This window comes from Emydura macquarii, unplaced genomic scaffold (assembly GCF_026122565.2).
Source record: "Emydura macquarii macquarii isolate MOO-44397 ecotype Brisbane River unplaced genomic scaffold, CSIRO-AGI_Emac_v2 contig_2924, whole genome shotgun sequence".
NCBI lineage: Eukaryota > Metazoa > Chordata > Testudines > Chelidae > Emydura > Emydura macquarii.
The window spans coordinates 2,504,427-2,520,290 of record NW_027133061.1 but is presented as its reverse complement, the minus strand read 5'-3'; the positions used below and the strand labels follow the sequence as shown (position 1 = coordinate 2,520,290).

Here is a 15,864-nt window from a genome sequence, read left to right as displayed (position 1 = left end):
TTCATGCCCATCTCCGTCCCCGAGGGGCGCCATGTGTGCAGCCGGTTCCAGTCTCCGTGCGCCATGTGTGCAGGCGGGGTGGAAAATACACGGGGAGAACCCATTGCCTGGGGCTTTAGAGCCGCCGCGGTCTTCTCTGGGCCAGGTCAGAACTTGGATGGTCTGGTCTGGTCAGACAGGACAATGGGGTGCCGGCTTGGTGATCTCTGAAGAGCTGGAGCGAGGTAGACCTGCGGTCGGAGCGGCTCCGAGAGAAGAGATAGGGAAGCCATAGCAGACGGGCCAGAGACTTGAGACATTATGACAGAGGGTGGGAAACTGGCGGAGACGGGCGAGTGATCAAATGGGTGGCAGCTGGCGGGATGCCAGTAAGGTCTGATCTGAGCTAGCAGGGGGCTGGACACCAGCTTTGGTGGACCAATACCTGATCTGGGATGGCAGGAGGCGCCGGGGTCCCCAGCCTAGATGGACCAATGGTTTGAGCTGGAAGGGAAATGTCCTGGGAAACCCTGTAATGCTATTCCATCTGCTTCCCAGGACATCCCTGCTGGATTCTCACCCCCTCCCCTTTGTCTGACAATCTCAGAACAGCCCCTACCAGCTCAGCCAGGAGCCTTCATCCCCTGGTAGGGTCCCACTTCGAATCCCCTCTGCTCACGCAGGTGGGGTCTGCTGGGGGATCAAAGGTGGCCACTAATACGGAAGCTGTGACTTGGCCGCAAATCAGCAGCAGATCCAGGAACGGGACCCGGGAAGCCTGGCTCCCTTCCTCTAACCCCTAAACTCTCTTCTCCCAGTGGGTTTATAAGATACGTTGCTACGTTGCCTGATCAAACTAGCACCCACGTCTGGGCAGGAAACCAGGCGTGGTAGCAGATTGAGATGCTATGATAGCCTGCACCTCTGTATTCCCCTTCTCGGAGGGCATGTGTGGCACCACCAGGAATCTGCCAGCAGAAAGTTGCTGGTAATTAAGGTCATTAAGAGCAGGCTTCACTGTGGCTGAAAAAACCCAACTCTGTGGAAAGGAGCATCCCAACCCAGCACCAGAATCCGGTCAGGTGGGGAAAGCAGCCCCTAGGCAATGCTGGTGTCTCTGCAATGGATGTGGAACAAGAGCCTGTAACAGGGAATCCCTCCAGTCTGGGATCTCTTCCCCCGTTTCTGAACTCCCCTCCCTCCCCCCAGCAAACACGTGATTCATTTAGCCCAGGTATCAGACCTGCTCCACCTCCTGCCCATCTAACTTGGTATACTCCACCACCTGCTGCTCTATCAGATCAGGCTGATGGTGCATCACGTCGGCTTTCCTGGCTTCAGAGGAAGGTGTAAAACCACAGCTGAGTGGGGTGGGGACAAGTCCTTCCTGACCCTCCCAGTTGGCAATGAGTTTATGCCCTGAAGCATGAGGATTGTGGTTCTCGCCTAGCGGAAACCGTTCTGATCCATGTTTTCTTCCACCCTTTCCCAGCATCGGGGGTTCAATCCCCATCGTCTTCTCCTACTTCTCGGAGTTCCTAGCTCAGGAGAAGCGAGGCGAGCACCTGAGCTGGCTCTGCATGTTCTGGATGATTGGGGGTATCTACGCATCAGCCATGGCTTGGGCCATTATCCCTCACTATGGTAAGCAAAATGGGGGCCAGCAAGTGCTTCTGTCCCCCTTGTGCTGGGGAAGCCACTCACCCCAGCAAAGACTGCATCAAAGAATGGGTGGGTGAGTTGGGGCAGGAGGTAATGGGGTATGGAGAGGGTTGGCTGAAAATTTTCCATCCACACTGGTTTTTTTTTTGTTTTGCAGAGTGTCTGCTTCCCTCAGAAAATCCCTTAGTGTCAAAACTGACATATTTTGATTCAGAAATGCCACCGCAGTGCCTCATGGGAGTTGTAGTTTGGTTGCTTCCTGTCCCCCATTTTCCTCTATGGGCTGGGCTCCCTGGCTGGAATACATCTCCCATGATGCACCACGGCTAGGGCTCCTTTCCAAGGATGGGGGGGGGGAGATTGTGGTGCATCATGGGACATGTAGTCCAGCCTGGCCTATAGAGATGAATGAGAGAACAAAGCACCCAAATGACAGCTCCTGTGAGGCACCAGTGGCATTTCTGAATCAAAATCTTATGGTTTCAGTCTTTCAAAATCATATTTCTGCTGAAAAATCAAAGTTTTTGGTCTGGGGGGGGGAGACCCACATTTTTTTGGGCCAGCTTTAGCCCTGTAGCCCCTACTGCACCAGGTGTCACAGTCTGGCTGTCTGCATGGATTGTGTTATGTGGGTCTCAGCCCAGACCCTGGAGGATACAAACTGTCACGTGAAGGGGTAAATAACACTTCCCTGTTCGCTTTCTCCACCCCAGTCATGATTTTATAGACCTCCATCGTATCCCGCCTCTTTTCTAAGCTGAACAGTCTCAGTCTTCTTAATCTCTCCTTGTACGGAAGCTGGTCCATCCCCCTGATCATTTTCGTTGCCCTTCTCTGCACCTTTTCCAATTCTAATATGTCTTTTTGAGATGAGGTGACCAGAAGTGCACGCAGCATTCAAGGCGTGGGCGTCCCAGGGATTGATATAGAGGCATTCTGATATGTTCTGTCGTCTTATCTATCCCTTTCCTAATGGCTCCTAACATTCGGTTAAGCTTTTTCGATTGCTGCAGCACACTGAGCAGAGGTTTGCAGAGAACTAGCCACAGTGACTCCAAGGTCTCTTTCTTGAGTGGTAACAGCTAATTTAGACCCCATCATTTTGTAGGTATAGTTTGGGATTCTGTAGTCCAGAGTGCATTCCTTTGCACTCAATTTCATCTGCCATTTGGTTGCTCACTCACCCAGTTTAGTCAGATCCTTTGTAGTTCATGGCCGTCAACTTGGATTTAATTCTCTTGAGTTCTACCACTTCCCACGCCTCCTTTCCTGCTTTTCGCTCCTCTTCTCTCATGCCTCTCTCTTGTTCCTCTCCCCCCCCAGGCTGGAGTTTCCAGATGGGCTCCGCGTACCAGTTTCACAGCTGGAGGGTCTTTGTCCTGGTCTGCGCCTTCCCCTCTGTTTTTGCCATCGGCGCGCTCACCACCATGCCCGAGAGTCCCCGCTTCTTCCTGGAGGTAAAGGCCTTGCGGCTGGATATGGGGAGGGGGGTCAGAAATGACTAATTTGTGTGTGTCCGTGCATGGGGCCCTGGGTGGCTGGGATCCATCCACTCCACTCCAGTTCCTGCAGTTGAAACTAGAGACGGGCCGGGAGCAGCCAGCAGAGATGGGGTTTGGGGGTCACAGCCCCTGAGCCTACCAATGAACCCATCTCTTTGTCATCAGCCTCAGCAGCGAACAGGGCCCCAGGACTGAATCCCCCTTGCCCCTAATGGGGGTGACGCTGGCAGGCGGTGGTGCAGAGAGCTGCTGTATGAGCTCTGGGGGAGGGGGCAAGAAGGAGGGGGAGATGGCTCTGGTATTCAGGACCTGCCAATCCAGCCCCTTTTTTGCCAATGCTCAGTCAGCATCCTGGAGCAGGGCTGGTGCATCCCGTGGCTCTGCTGGTTGCCAAACGTGGGCATTGGGTGACTCACAGCGATGCCCCCGTGCGCAGGTGGGGAAGGGCGGGGGGTGTGTGCAGAGATGGAAGGGCCATTCTGGTGGCAGAGGTGGGATTTCTGCATGATACCCAGAGGGCGGCGACACCTGGCTCAGGGAGGTAGGCCAGCACTAGCGTGAGGTACAGGATGCCTTGGTGACCCTATTAGGGTCATCTCCTGCATGGCTGATCTCCCTGCAAACCGGGAAGCTTTGGGCGGGGGAGTGGCTGAGTAGAAGTAGCCCAAGTCACTGGGGGTTCTGGAAGAGCTGGTTATGGGGGTGGGGGGCAGCCCCCCACGTTGCCCCCTGCAGGGCGGCGTGGTTTGTAGCGGCCTCGGATTTTGTCTTGCAGAATGGGAAGCACGATGAGGCCTGGATGGTGCTGAAGCAGGTTCATGACACCAACATGCGAGCCAAGGGCCACCCCGAGAGGGTGTTCTCGGTAAGAGCCGCTCTGGCGCTCCCATGTTTAGGCAGGAGGAGAAGGGTGAGCAAAGGGAAAGTGCTTCCCGCTGGGGATGAAGGAGGGCGTTGTGAGTAGGGCTGGGATTGCCCAGCACGGGGGAGGTGAACACCCAAGCAGCTTGGATGTGGGGTGGGAAGGGCCGCGGAGCCAGCGAAGGGTGTGGGGTGGTTGGGGCAGCAGGGGAGGGTTTTTGGGGTGGGAGAAGTCCGGTGGGGACAGCACGGCTCTGAACCCAGGAGAGGTCGCCCCCCCCGGCTTGGTGCCAATGCCAAGAATCAGCGGTGAGGTCCTGGATCTCTGCGCTGCGCTGCAGAGGCATCATGGACTAGCCGCCCAGCAGGGGCAGAGATGGGGGGGGGCAACCTGGCACTGATTCCCCTGGCGTGACTTGATGGGTCCTTGGCTTGTCCGAGGTCCCAGGCTGGAGGGGAAGGACCAGCTGCCATCTCCGCCCTCTGCGCCTCCTACTCCGTGCCCACGGTTTACCGCCGTCTTGCCATGCCTGGCATTGGAGGGGGGGCCCGTGCCACAGGCTGTCCCCCTTCTGCCCCACGCTGCCTGTAACCTCCTCGCCCCTCCCGCCTCGCAGGTGACCCACATCAAAACCATCAAGCAGGAGGACGAGCTGATCGAGATCCAGTCGGACACCGGCACCTGGTACCGGCGCTGGATGGTTCGGATTCTAAACCTCTTGCAGCAGGTAGGGGCGGCCCCGGGGGATTGAGAGGCGGAGATCGATGGTCGGGCCTGAGGACGGCTCCACCCCGCCAGAATCCCCCCCGGCACGGCCACCCCCCCGGCACCTGGCCCCCTATGCTGGGCTGAGCCCTGGGGGACGTACATACCGTGCAGCCTTTCAGCGCCTCTCGTTGGGGTTCAGAGTTCAAAGCTGACACCTCCTTGTCAGAGGAAGGGGATTTACCTACCCAGGGACACCAGCCTCCTTCGCCTCTGGCTGGTGCTGCTCCGGGCCCCGGGAGGGCTTCCACGCCTGGCCACTCCAAGGACACCGGTCCCACGGTGAGCCGGGCTGGGTCCCAGTCCCCTCGGGGGATGATTCCAGGCTGGATTTGAACCAGCGGCCGAGTGTGGCTCCACGACAGACCCCCAGACCCTCTCTGTACCGAGGCCCCCCACATTGTTTGCCCTAGTCCATGCGCATGCATCCGCTCCCCCTACCCACCACTGTATCTCTCCCCATCTCTGTCTCCTTCCTCCATCGCTCCCTCTCTTCCTGCTCATCCCCTCTTCCTTCCACCTGTCTCTCTTCCCTTCACTTCCTGGGTCTTTCTCCCCTCCCCACCCTGATCCCGGCTGCCCCTGCTGGGAGCTGGGCACCTCCCCGTCCGTGCTTCTGTCCCCAGAGCTGGCGTGCTGGCGAATGGTCCCGTCACCCTCCCCGTCTCTCCCTCCTTCAGGTCTGGAGCAACTTCCTGCAGTGCTTTGCTCCTGAGTATCGGCGCGTCACCCTCATGATGATGGCGGTGTGGTTCACCATGTCCTTCAGGTGGGCTGGGCGCGGGGACGCCTGGGGTAGGGGGTGGTGAGGGGCTGAAGAGGGGCTTTCAGCCCGTGGCAGCGTTTAGCCTGTGTGACTTGCTGGGTCCATTTCTTCCCCAGGAAGATCCTGGCTCCGCTCCCCTGTTCACAGCTGGGGGTGGAGGGGATTGGCATGAGCGTTGGGGCAGGGACGGCTGGGCTCAGGGTGGGGGGGCCGCAGCGTTCTGTCTGTTTGCGGGAGTTGCGGAGGGGGGCCCAGAGAAGGGAGATGTGATGGTCAAGGAGGGAGGAAGGAAGGGACTGATGAATATTTTCAGGGTCTACACGCCTTGGGCCAGATCGCCGGCTGGCGTCGATCCAGGCACTTTGATGGAACGAGACCGATTGGCACCAGCTGGGAATCTGAGTCCAGATCCTTAAAAGTCGTTTGGCACCTGGCTCCCCTCGATTTCTGCCTTGCTGTTGCTGTGATTAAATATTTCACTGACTTCTCACGTACATTGACAAAGACGTGGCGCAATTACCGGCGTCAGAAGGAGAATGAAAGGCCACCAATTTGCACAGCGGCCTTGCGAGGAAAAACCGGCCTCCTTGTCTTTGTGGGACAAATGAGCTCTGCTGCTGCCATCACCCGAGGCGGCGGGGAGCTGGGCTCTAATCAGGAACCGTGTCTCTGCCATTGATCTCTGCAAAGTCCCGTTGGTTGGAGCTGGCAGAGAGGAGATTGCGGTGGCGTTCCCCTCGTGCAATCAGGGTTCTCCTCGCGGGCGCAAAGGGACGCGGGGCTAACGTGGCAGCCGGACAAAGTGTTTGCCTAGATTCGAGTGTCTTGCTCCTGTTCTAATTCGAGTTAACTGATTGCCAGTTAACTGTAGCAAACTGTAGTCTCTGGACTGTTCTTCTAAAGCCTGTTACAGGACAAGAGCGGTCCGTTATTGGGACGGTTGGATAATTGCTCCATAACCATTTGCAGGCTGAGCCCATTGCTCGCAGTGAATTGGGTGCCGCGTGCTTGCAGCGTCTGTGAAATCCAGCCACTGGGCAACTCTGCAAACTGGGCCGCAGGCTGTCGTTGGCCTGCTGGGGTGGGGGGGACATCCACATGCGTTTGCTCCATGGGCTGTGTCGCTTTGATGCGACCGGTCAGTTGGGTCACTTCTTTTCTTTGATTGGGTGAGCGATCGTAACGGCTCCTGGCACGGACACTCTGTGACGGGGGTGAGCAATTATTTTTTGGCAAGGTCCACGTTCCTTGGTCAAGGTGCAGTCAAAGTCCAGACGCCAGAAAAATAATATCGAGGATGAAGATGATAATAAGTCAATAAAAAGGTTGTGGGGTCCTTTCGAAAGCATCCGGCGGTCTGAATTTGGCCTGGGTCCCACTTATTGATCACCCCTGCTCTATGAGGTGGCTTTGAAATCTCCTGGTGGGGTGAAGAGAGAGGACAGGAATCAGAGACCTTCCCTGCCATGACCCTCCAGCCTCCAATCAGGCAGAGAGTTCAGATCCACCTCCAGAACGCCACACGCCGACCCAAACCGAAACTTTGCCAGGGCCTATTACTGCCAAGAAAGGTCCTGGCGTGGTGACGGCAGCTCCTCTGACCCAGATTCTCCTTGGCGAGGTGCAGAGCAGCTTTGCTTGACAATAGCTTCCCCGCCCCGGTGGCAGACAAGACGCTTTTGCTCCAAACGTCCCTCGTTCTGGTTGATGTCAGCGGCAGGATCCCCCTGGTGTCGTCCGGCTGTCCCAGTGCTCTCCAGTCCCCAGCGAAAAAGCCCAGATGCAAACCACATTCCCCCGCCCAGTGCACTGCTGAGCCTTTCACACACACCCCGTCCCTCCACGGCTCGGAGCTGATCGATGCTGCGCTTCCTTGCCGGATGCTCGCCACTCAGTGTGGGATCCATCTCGCTCACAGAATCCGCCCCCCTCCTTCCCCTGCAAGCTGCTATTCCCAGAACAGGATTTCACGCTAGGCTTGGCTGCTGTCAGAGATGCTTGGTGGGGGGAGGCAGGTTAAGCAGAGGGGAGGGGGTGGCAGGACCATTTGCCGCACTCCTCGACTTCCCCGGCACAGGCGTGGTGCAGCCTGAGCCGCGGCAAAGCTCTCATGCCCCCCCGTACAGCCGGCCGTGGCTCCCCTGGGAAGCCGTCCTGCAAAGGCAGAGTGGGGCTCTGCTAACAGTGAAGAGCCTTTTCTGCAACCCCGAGACTCGTTAGGCAGTGGAAGAGTCTCCCGTGGAAAGGCGACAGTAGCCCCGTTGCTGGGGGAGTCACCCGTCGCACCCAGGCAGCTCCCTTGACTTTAGCGGCCCTTGTGGCTGTTGTATTCAACCGGCTTTTCTCTTCTCTGCCACCTGGACAATAGCGCGGTGGGGCTGGGGCAGGTGGGCCTGTGCCAGACGCCACTTGTGGCCCAGCACAAAGCCAGTTGGGGTGTCCAGGGTGCACAGCCTAGGGTGTGTGTGTGTGTGTGTGTGTGTCTCTCTCGTTTTTGAAAATTAAGAAGAAAGCACACGGACTCCCCACATGTGGGCAGAGTGATACAGTGCCTGGAGACTGGGGGCGGATCCGGACTCCTGGGTTCTGTGCCTGGGAGGGAATCGGATCCAGTGGCTGTAGCATAGGGCTCGGAGTCAGGACGCCTGGGTCCTATTCCCAGCATTGTTATTGAGCGCACCTTGGGACAGTCGGCAGGGAAGAGGATGGACTCCAGTAGCTGTCCTTGGTCCTGAACCTTGGGTCTCCGTGCAGAGACTCTGCTCTCGGCAGAGCTGTGTTGCCTGCTATCGCTAAGAATTGCTACAGGAGAGGCCGTTTCGTTCCCTTTTCCTCTGCCCATCCCACCAGGCCCCTGCTATGCAGGGCCAGGACATTTTCCGACTGTCTTTAAGCCCACCTTCCAACAGCTGGGGGCTCATCTGGAAGGCTCGGGGGTCGGTGTGGGAGGGGGGGGGGGGCGGGCACGTTTGCTGGTGCCTGGGCTCTGGATGCACCAAGGATTCCAACCTCCCGGGCTGCACTCTTGGTGAGCAACCTCCCCCCTTTATTTATGCACACCCTACTGAGCCCAGAGACCTCCTCCCAGCACTGGCCATCCCCCAGAGCAGGGGGAGCCGGGTGCACCCCATGCTATGGGGCAACTATGGGGCCTCCGAGTGGCTGGTTCAAATCCAGCCTTGGATGGCAGGGAGCAACAACTATTTGGGGAAACAGCTTGGAGGGGCTGAGCCCAGATTTAGGGGTGGGGCTCCCCAGGCCCAGCAGGCCCCTTGCTGGCAGCCTCAGCACAGAGGCCAAAGACAGAATGGTACCTGGAGCGTGGATGCCCCCAGAGGTAACATGCTGGGAAGGGTTGCCCTGCTATTCGCTGAGATTTAAGCACCAGCTCCAGCACACGCAGGAGACAGAGCCCTGGCCTGGGACTCAAGAGACCTGGGTCCCTTGTTTTACGCTTAGGTTGTAAGTCGAGCTGCTTGGGAATTTGCCTGAGAAATGTTTTTATGCCAAAAAAAAACCCAAACAAACCTGGAACCTGCATCCTTTGGCAGGAAAGGGTCGATCCGACCCATTGCCCAGCTTGGAAAAAAACGTTGGAAGTATCAAAACGAGATGTTCCAGCCTTTTTGAAACCAAAAGTTGTTTTCCCCTCCAGTTGGAAATGACTTTTTGTTTAGAAATGTAACTTAATTTGTTTAAAAAAGTTACAACAACAACAAAAAAAGAAAAACAAAAAGGTCAAAATGGAGATGAAGCGTTTCAAAATGATCGAAATGAAACAGTTTGATTGACCTGAACTGCAGGTTTGTTTGGGTTTTTCCAATTTGTGCAACATTTTTGAGATTTCAACTTTTCATCCTGATTCGAGACAGGAACGTTTTTGAAAAATTTCCTGGGAAACTATTTCACCCCCAGCTCTAACTGCGAGCCTGTATTTTATTCCCTGTTTATACAGCTCCTAGCACAATGGGCTCCTGCTCCATGACTTAAAGTGCTGGGTGCTACTATATTGTACCTAATAACATCATACAGCACAGGGGGTGTCCTGATCCATGACTGGGGTGCCTAGGTGCTACTGTAATACACCTAATAGCAATAAAATTGTACAGCTCCTAGCACAATGGGGTCCTAATTCAGACACTCAGTCCTGAGCTCTCTCTCTCTCTCTCTCCCCCTCTCTGTGATAGTTACTACGGCTTGACTGTCTGGTTCCCAGACATGATCAAGCAGTTACAAAACATCGAATATGCCTCCCGCACCAAACTCTTCACCCACGAGAAGGTGGAGCACTTCACCTTCAACTTCACCCTGGAGAACCAGATCCACCGCAATGGTGAATACTTCAACGACAAGTGAGTTGTGCGTCGTCCTTCCCTGCCGCCCGGGAGCTCAGTCCTGTCAAGGGGCCACTTTGATTCTTGTGAACGGGGCAGAGGTGCTGGGGGCCGTGCGTGCAGAAAACACCCAGGCATCCCCTGTAGTGAGCAGAGGGCAGAGCCTGCAAAGACATGGGGGGGAGGTCAATGAGATGGATTAGGGTGCAGAGGAGGAACAGTCATGGGAGGGGGGTGCAAAATAAGGACTTGGGAGGGGAGGAAAGACAACAGAATCCCGGCTAGATCCCACTGCTCCGCGAAGGGGCTGAGGGAGTCGCTGGGCACTGCGCCAAGGCATGTCGCCCGCAAGCATGAGCTTCAATGATCCCATGGTTGCAGAGAATGGGGTGCACATGCCCCCCCTGTGCTGGGGGATGGCTAGCCTAGCCAGTGCCGGGAGGGCATCTCGGGGCTCGGTGGGGGGGTGCATAAATAAATAGATGCTGGGGGAAGTGCAGCCAGAACCTCACCAAGCATGCGGCCCTGGAGGTTGGGATCCTTTGTGTATCCAGAGCGCGGGTGACAACAGGACAAGCATGACCCCCCCCATCCCTACACACACACACACACATCCCTGCCTCTAGGGACCCCATGGTCCATGCAACCCTTGAGTTATCTGCTGTGCCAACTGCAGAGACTTACTTAACTCCCAGTCGTGGATACTCATCCAGCAGGGACTGAGCTGAGACCCACCAAACTCATTGCACATAAAGCTCTCCAAACGTCCGGGGTCTGGCTTAGCAGGTCCAGAAAATGTTTTTGTCACCCCGTGGTGGAGGGGGACTCGTGTTTCCCTTCTCCCAGCTGCTCTTGGGCCGCTCAGTCCCGGTGTCTATCACTGACAGATTCATCGGGCTGAAGATGAAATCCGTCTCCTTTGAGGACTCCCTGTTCGAGGAATGCTACTTTGAAGACATCACCTCCAGCAACACCTTCTTCAAGAACTGCTCCTTCATCTCCACTGTCTTCTACAACACAGGTAACTCGGGGCTGCCCCCTAACGGGCCTTCACCCATAGTCTTCACCGATGAAGGCCAGCCCGGTCCTGCTGCAACTGACAACGACCAATCTCATCCAACGCCTCGCCATGCATTAGATAGCCTGGTGTCTTATCTCCGCTGGTGACTTAGTTCTTGGCAATGTAATTACGGTAGTGTCACACCGACAGACCCTGGTCGTCAGCAGGCGGGATCAAACCTGGGACCTCTGAAGCTTAGTGTATGAGCTAAAAGTCACGGGGCCCTTAGCTAAGGTTGTAGCAGACTCTTCAATTGCTAGCTGGACTAGGTGTCACTGGGGGAGACAGCGCCAGACCAAGCAGGCCTGGGTTACAGTAGCACCCAACCAAGACTCGGGCCCCCTGATGCTAGGTGCTGTACGTGAGAGATTGATCCCTGTTCTGAAGTGATTAAATAGACAAGACAAAGAATGGGAGGGGAAGTGGCTTAGCTGAGGTCACCCAGCAGAGCTAGGAACAGACCCCAGCTCTCATGGTTCCCCAACCACAACCACAACCACAGCCGCTGGGCTACGTTGCCTCTCTGACTTTAGGACGTCTCTATGCTGCAAAGAAAAGTTGTGTTCTGAGCCTGGGTTTGCTAACTCAAGTTAAAATAGCAGTACACACATGGCAGGTTGGGTCAGCAGCTCTAGTTCGAGCATATAGGGCAGCCTGGGGTGGAACTTGAGCTGGTAACCCCAGTTAGAAGCCAAGTTGCCCTATTGTCACTGCTATTTGAACCCAATGTAGCTAACATGGGTTAGCTAACCTGTGTTAAGAACACACCACGTGCAGTGTAGACATGCCCTTAGAGACAGGCTGAAACCTTCAACCCTGGACCTTGGTGGCTAAGAGTATACCTCATGGGGGAGGTTCCTTCCTGACCAACCAGCTGGAGGTCGGCTCGTGCCCTGGAGCATGAGGATGCATAGACTTTGTGTCCTCTAGTCTAACCAGCACAGCGGCAGATGCTGCATTTGGGGTCCTTGAAGGAGAGGACAGGTGACATGAACTTGATGTTCTGGAGCGGGTGTCAGGGGAGGGCAATCAAAGTGATGGGGGGAACAAACAGGGGGGCTCGATTCTTTGCTGTCCTCTCACCAACTGCAGCCATTTACACACACCGATTCAAAGTGGGTGTAAAATGCCCCCCCGGGCAGCATCCGGGAACTACGTTGCACTGATGAAAATGGCTGGGCAAGACACAGGGCGAGGAGGATTGGGCCAGGGCTGTTTTTGTTTTAAGGCCTTAATTTCCCAACCTGTCCAGGGCTAGAAAGTGCAGCACTGGCTGTGCCGCTGCCGGTAAACATCCTCTGGGCCGTGCTAATTAGCTGCCTTGCGGTGACTAAGACGACGTTGAATAGACACTGATGGGCTTTGGGAAGGGAGCCCTATTCTGGCAGCTGGAGCTGCTCACCCACGTATTGTCTGAAAGGCACCAACCATCGCTGTTGAACGGGGGGCAAACAGCTGGTAACTTTACCCTCTCCCCCCAAACTTCCCCCCATCTTCACCTGGGATAGATGCAGCTCCAAGGCTGGCCCCATGCGAGAGCAAATGATCACCAGCGACCTCTGTGCCCCACCCATCCCCTACTGCCAGTGGGGTTGGACCTAGCCACTAAAACCAAGGTGCCCATCTGTTCATGTGGATTAAGAATCCCTGGGCCAGGCTGCAAGTGGCTTAAAAGTTCCCCTGCAGTTCTAAGGCTCCGCGTCCAGCGCTGCTGCATGCTGTTGAACAGCAGCTGTGTGCCACGTCAGAGGTGGCTGCATTTCAGTGGTGGGTGAGCAATCCCTGCACAGCGCTGCTGCGTAGCCACTAAACAGCAGCCACCCTCTATCCCAGAGGGGGCTGCATTTCAGTGGTAGGTGAGTGACGGCTGCGCAGTGTTTCTGTGAGGCCGCTAACAGCGGGCACGTTCCACATCAGAAGTGGTTTGCTTTTCGGTGCTGGGCAAGCAAACCCTGCGCAACGTTGCTGTCCACCCATGAAGCAGCAGCTGCGCTCCGCCCCAGAGGTGGCTGCATTGCAGAGCTGGGAGAGCACCCCCGTGCAATGCTTGAGGTGTGGTCGTTAAACAGCAGCTGCGCTCCACCTCAGAGGTGGCTGCATCTCAGTCCCTCTCCCCCTACCCCGGCACCTCACGGTCAAAGAGGCAAACGGCCTGCAAATTGCTCTGCGCCCGCTCCGTGCAAGCATCTCTTCCGCCTCTCCGCAGACCTGTTCGAGTACAAATTCATCAACACCAAAATCGTCAACAGCACGTTCCTGCACAACAAAGAAGGCTGCCAGCTGGACTTCAGCGACGACAACAACGCCTACATGATTTACTTCGTCAGCTTCCTGGGCACCCTGGCCGTGCTCCCGGGGAACATTGTCTCGGCCCTGCTCATGGACAAGATCGGGCGCCTCCGGATGCTGGGTGAGGGGGCGGGGATGCTGCCGGTGGGGGGAGGCGGTGCCAGCATCGGGGTATGGGTAAGATGTTCCTTCTGCGCTGATCCCATGGTAGACCCTGCAGGAGAAAAAACTGACACCCACCCTTAACGCAGCTCCCCTGCGGCTTTGAAGCTGCAGCTGCCGCCTGCTGGCCAGAGAAGGTCTCACCCGTTAGCAGAGGCCCCAGCTGGCAGCATGCCTCCACGGTAGCCTGGGGAAGAAAAGGTTTCCCCCGCCCCGTGAGAATTTTCCCAGCTTTCAGTTTTCCCCATCTGGCATTGGGATGAAACTTCAAACATCTCTGGAATTATTGTGAGCTGACGGTGGCAATCAAAATATTTTTCTTGCCGAAGCCGGTCAGTTGGCGCGCGACGTTTCCATCCTTTGGAAACGGGTTCGTTTCTCGTGCCACCGCCTTCCTTTTAGTTTGGAAAAATATTTTTTAACCTTAACTGGACAATGTTTTGAGATGAAAAGTCGTTTTTAAACTGAAAACTGGAACGTTCTCCTCCCCGCCAGTGTTTGAAATGAGGAATTCATCGACTTCAAGCCTTTCCCAGGAACTGGTTCAGTGAATCCATTTTCCAACGAAAAACAGCTGAGTAGAAAAATTCAGCTGCTGCGTGAACTGGCCCCTCCTGGGCCAGAGGCGTCAGCTGCACACAGTGAGCCTTTCCCCCACGGGGAGACCGCTCCTTACAGAGCAGGGACACGGCAGCATTTACAACCCTGCTGCCAGTAGGGCCAGCTGCCTCTCCGAGCGGGTAACCATCGCCCACCCTGCTCAAGTCAGGGCCTGGCCAGAATTGCAGAGGCGGTGGCTCTTGCATCAGCAGAAGAAAGGAGCAAAGCAGAGAGATGGTGGGTAGGGCAGGGAGGCTTGCCCTGGATCGGGCGGCGGGAATGGTCCCAGTGGAGGCTGATGTAGAGGAGGAGGTTCGTGCACCAAGTGGGTGATACTGGCTCTGACCAAGTAGGGTTCCACTGCCTACAGCGACACCCTTCTTCCCCCCCCCGACCCTAACCCGGCTTTCCTCCTGCTACCGCAGCCGGCTCCAGCGTGATGTCCTGCATCAGCTGCTTTTTCCTGTCGTTTGGGAACAGCGAGTCAGCCATGATCGCCCTGCTCTGCCTTTTCGGGGGGGTTAGCATCGCCTCCTGGAACGCCCTGGACGTGCTGACGGTGGAGCTCTACCCCTCGGACAAAAGGTACAAAGTCCCAGCCCCTGTGCTCCACCCAAGGCAGAGCAAGTCCCGATCCCGGGGCTCCTGGGTCCAGAAGGAGACACAGGCTGGTCCTGTGAAGCCACCTCGGAGTGGCTGCGACAGAGGAATCCTGGAGCACAGCCTCGAGTGGGAAGCTTTGGCCATGTGATGTATTATGTTAAATACCTGTTAGGGCCTGAAGGACTCTTTGGCCCTGTAGGCTGGGGGAAGGAGGCCCCATGACTAGAGCAGAGGGACTGGGAGTCAAGACTCCTGGGTCTCTTCCCAGCAGCAGGAGCAGAGTCCGGTGGGTAAAGCAGACGCAAGGAAGCAGGATCTCTGGGGAGACGGGTTGGGACTAGTCCAGTGAAGCTTAATGTTGCTGGGAAATGTCAATTCAGCTCGCTTGGGGGGGGGTGCGCTTTGCCTCAAAGAGCAAAAATGTGCACAGAAAGGGATCCCCCTCTTTTCCAGCCGGTTCTGGGCCCAGCTGTGGATGGGGACGGGTGTCTACAGGGCAGAGCAGCGCTCTGCGACCCGGGCAGTGCCTCATTTGTAATGAAAGAGGTGCCGGGGCTCAAGCAATTTTTTTATTCATAATGGATGCAGCGAAGCCGCCAGGACTACAAACTGCCAATCTCAGAGGCGCTGGGGCTCAGCCCTGGCACAAATGAAACACTGGACACAGGACTCCTGGAGTCCTCTGCCACTGACTGGCTGCACAGACCTGGCACGGCCTCGATCTGTACCCCAGTTTGCTCGGCTGTGAAGTGGGCGCTGACTGTAGCAGCTTGCTCCATCAGCCGCTCGCCCGTAACCTCTTTCCCTTCTTTCCTAGAACGACAGCCTTCGGCTTCCTCAACGCCCTCTGCAAGCTGGCGGCCGTCCTGGGCATCAGCATCTTTACCTCCTTCGTTGGCATCACGAAAGCCGTGCCCATCTTGCTGGCCTCGACAGCGTTGGCTGTGGGCAGCTCGCTAGCGTTGAAGCTGCCGGAGACACGCGGGCAGGTGCTGCAGTGAATGGGGGGAGTCCCCCACCATCCCCCCCCCTTCCAGGGAGTTTAGAGTTGTTAGACACTGTGAAATGTCTGATTTTATCATTTTGAATATTTTTTTCCCTCCTCACCCTCCTTCCTTCCCTTCCTCGTTTCCCCCTTTTTTTTGGTGTCATACTGCGTGTGAGAATCAGCTCGTTCATTGTGGGTATTGCGGGGGGGGGGAGGGAAGACAACTTGACCGAGAAGGAGAGGAAAAAAGAACCTCTTTGCACTAAATTCAGGCTGCAAACGGCCCAGCCTG

The 15,864-nt window shown here is 56.3% G+C and overlaps 1 protein-coding gene across 1 annotated transcript in view; it reads left to right on the top strand.

Moving 5' to 3' along the window:
* The window catches only part of SV2A (synaptic vesicle glycoprotein 2A), a 28,923-nt gene extending 13,338 nt beyond the window's left edge, over window positions 1–15,585 (top strand). Inside the window, exons 3-12 of the mRNA XM_067569468.1 lie at window positions 1,472–1,623; window positions 2,965–3,098; window positions 3,919–4,008; window positions 4,622–4,732; window positions 5,451–5,539; window positions 9,724–9,888; window positions 10,758–10,891; window positions 13,137–13,340; window positions 14,407–14,566; window positions 15,402–15,585. Of these exons, the coding sequence (XP_067425569.1) occupies window positions 1,472–1,623; window positions 2,965–3,098; window positions 3,919–4,008; window positions 4,622–4,732; window positions 5,451–5,539; window positions 9,724–9,888; window positions 10,758–10,891; window positions 13,137–13,340; window positions 14,407–14,566; window positions 15,402–15,585 (1,423 nt within the window). The remainder of the gene's footprint in view (window positions 1–1,471; window positions 1,624–2,964; window positions 3,099–3,918; window positions 4,009–4,621; window positions 4,733–5,450; window positions 5,540–9,723; window positions 9,889–10,757; window positions 10,892–13,136; window positions 13,341–14,406; window positions 14,567–15,401) is intronic.
* The last annotated feature ends 279 nt before the right edge of the window (window positions 15,586–15,864 follow it).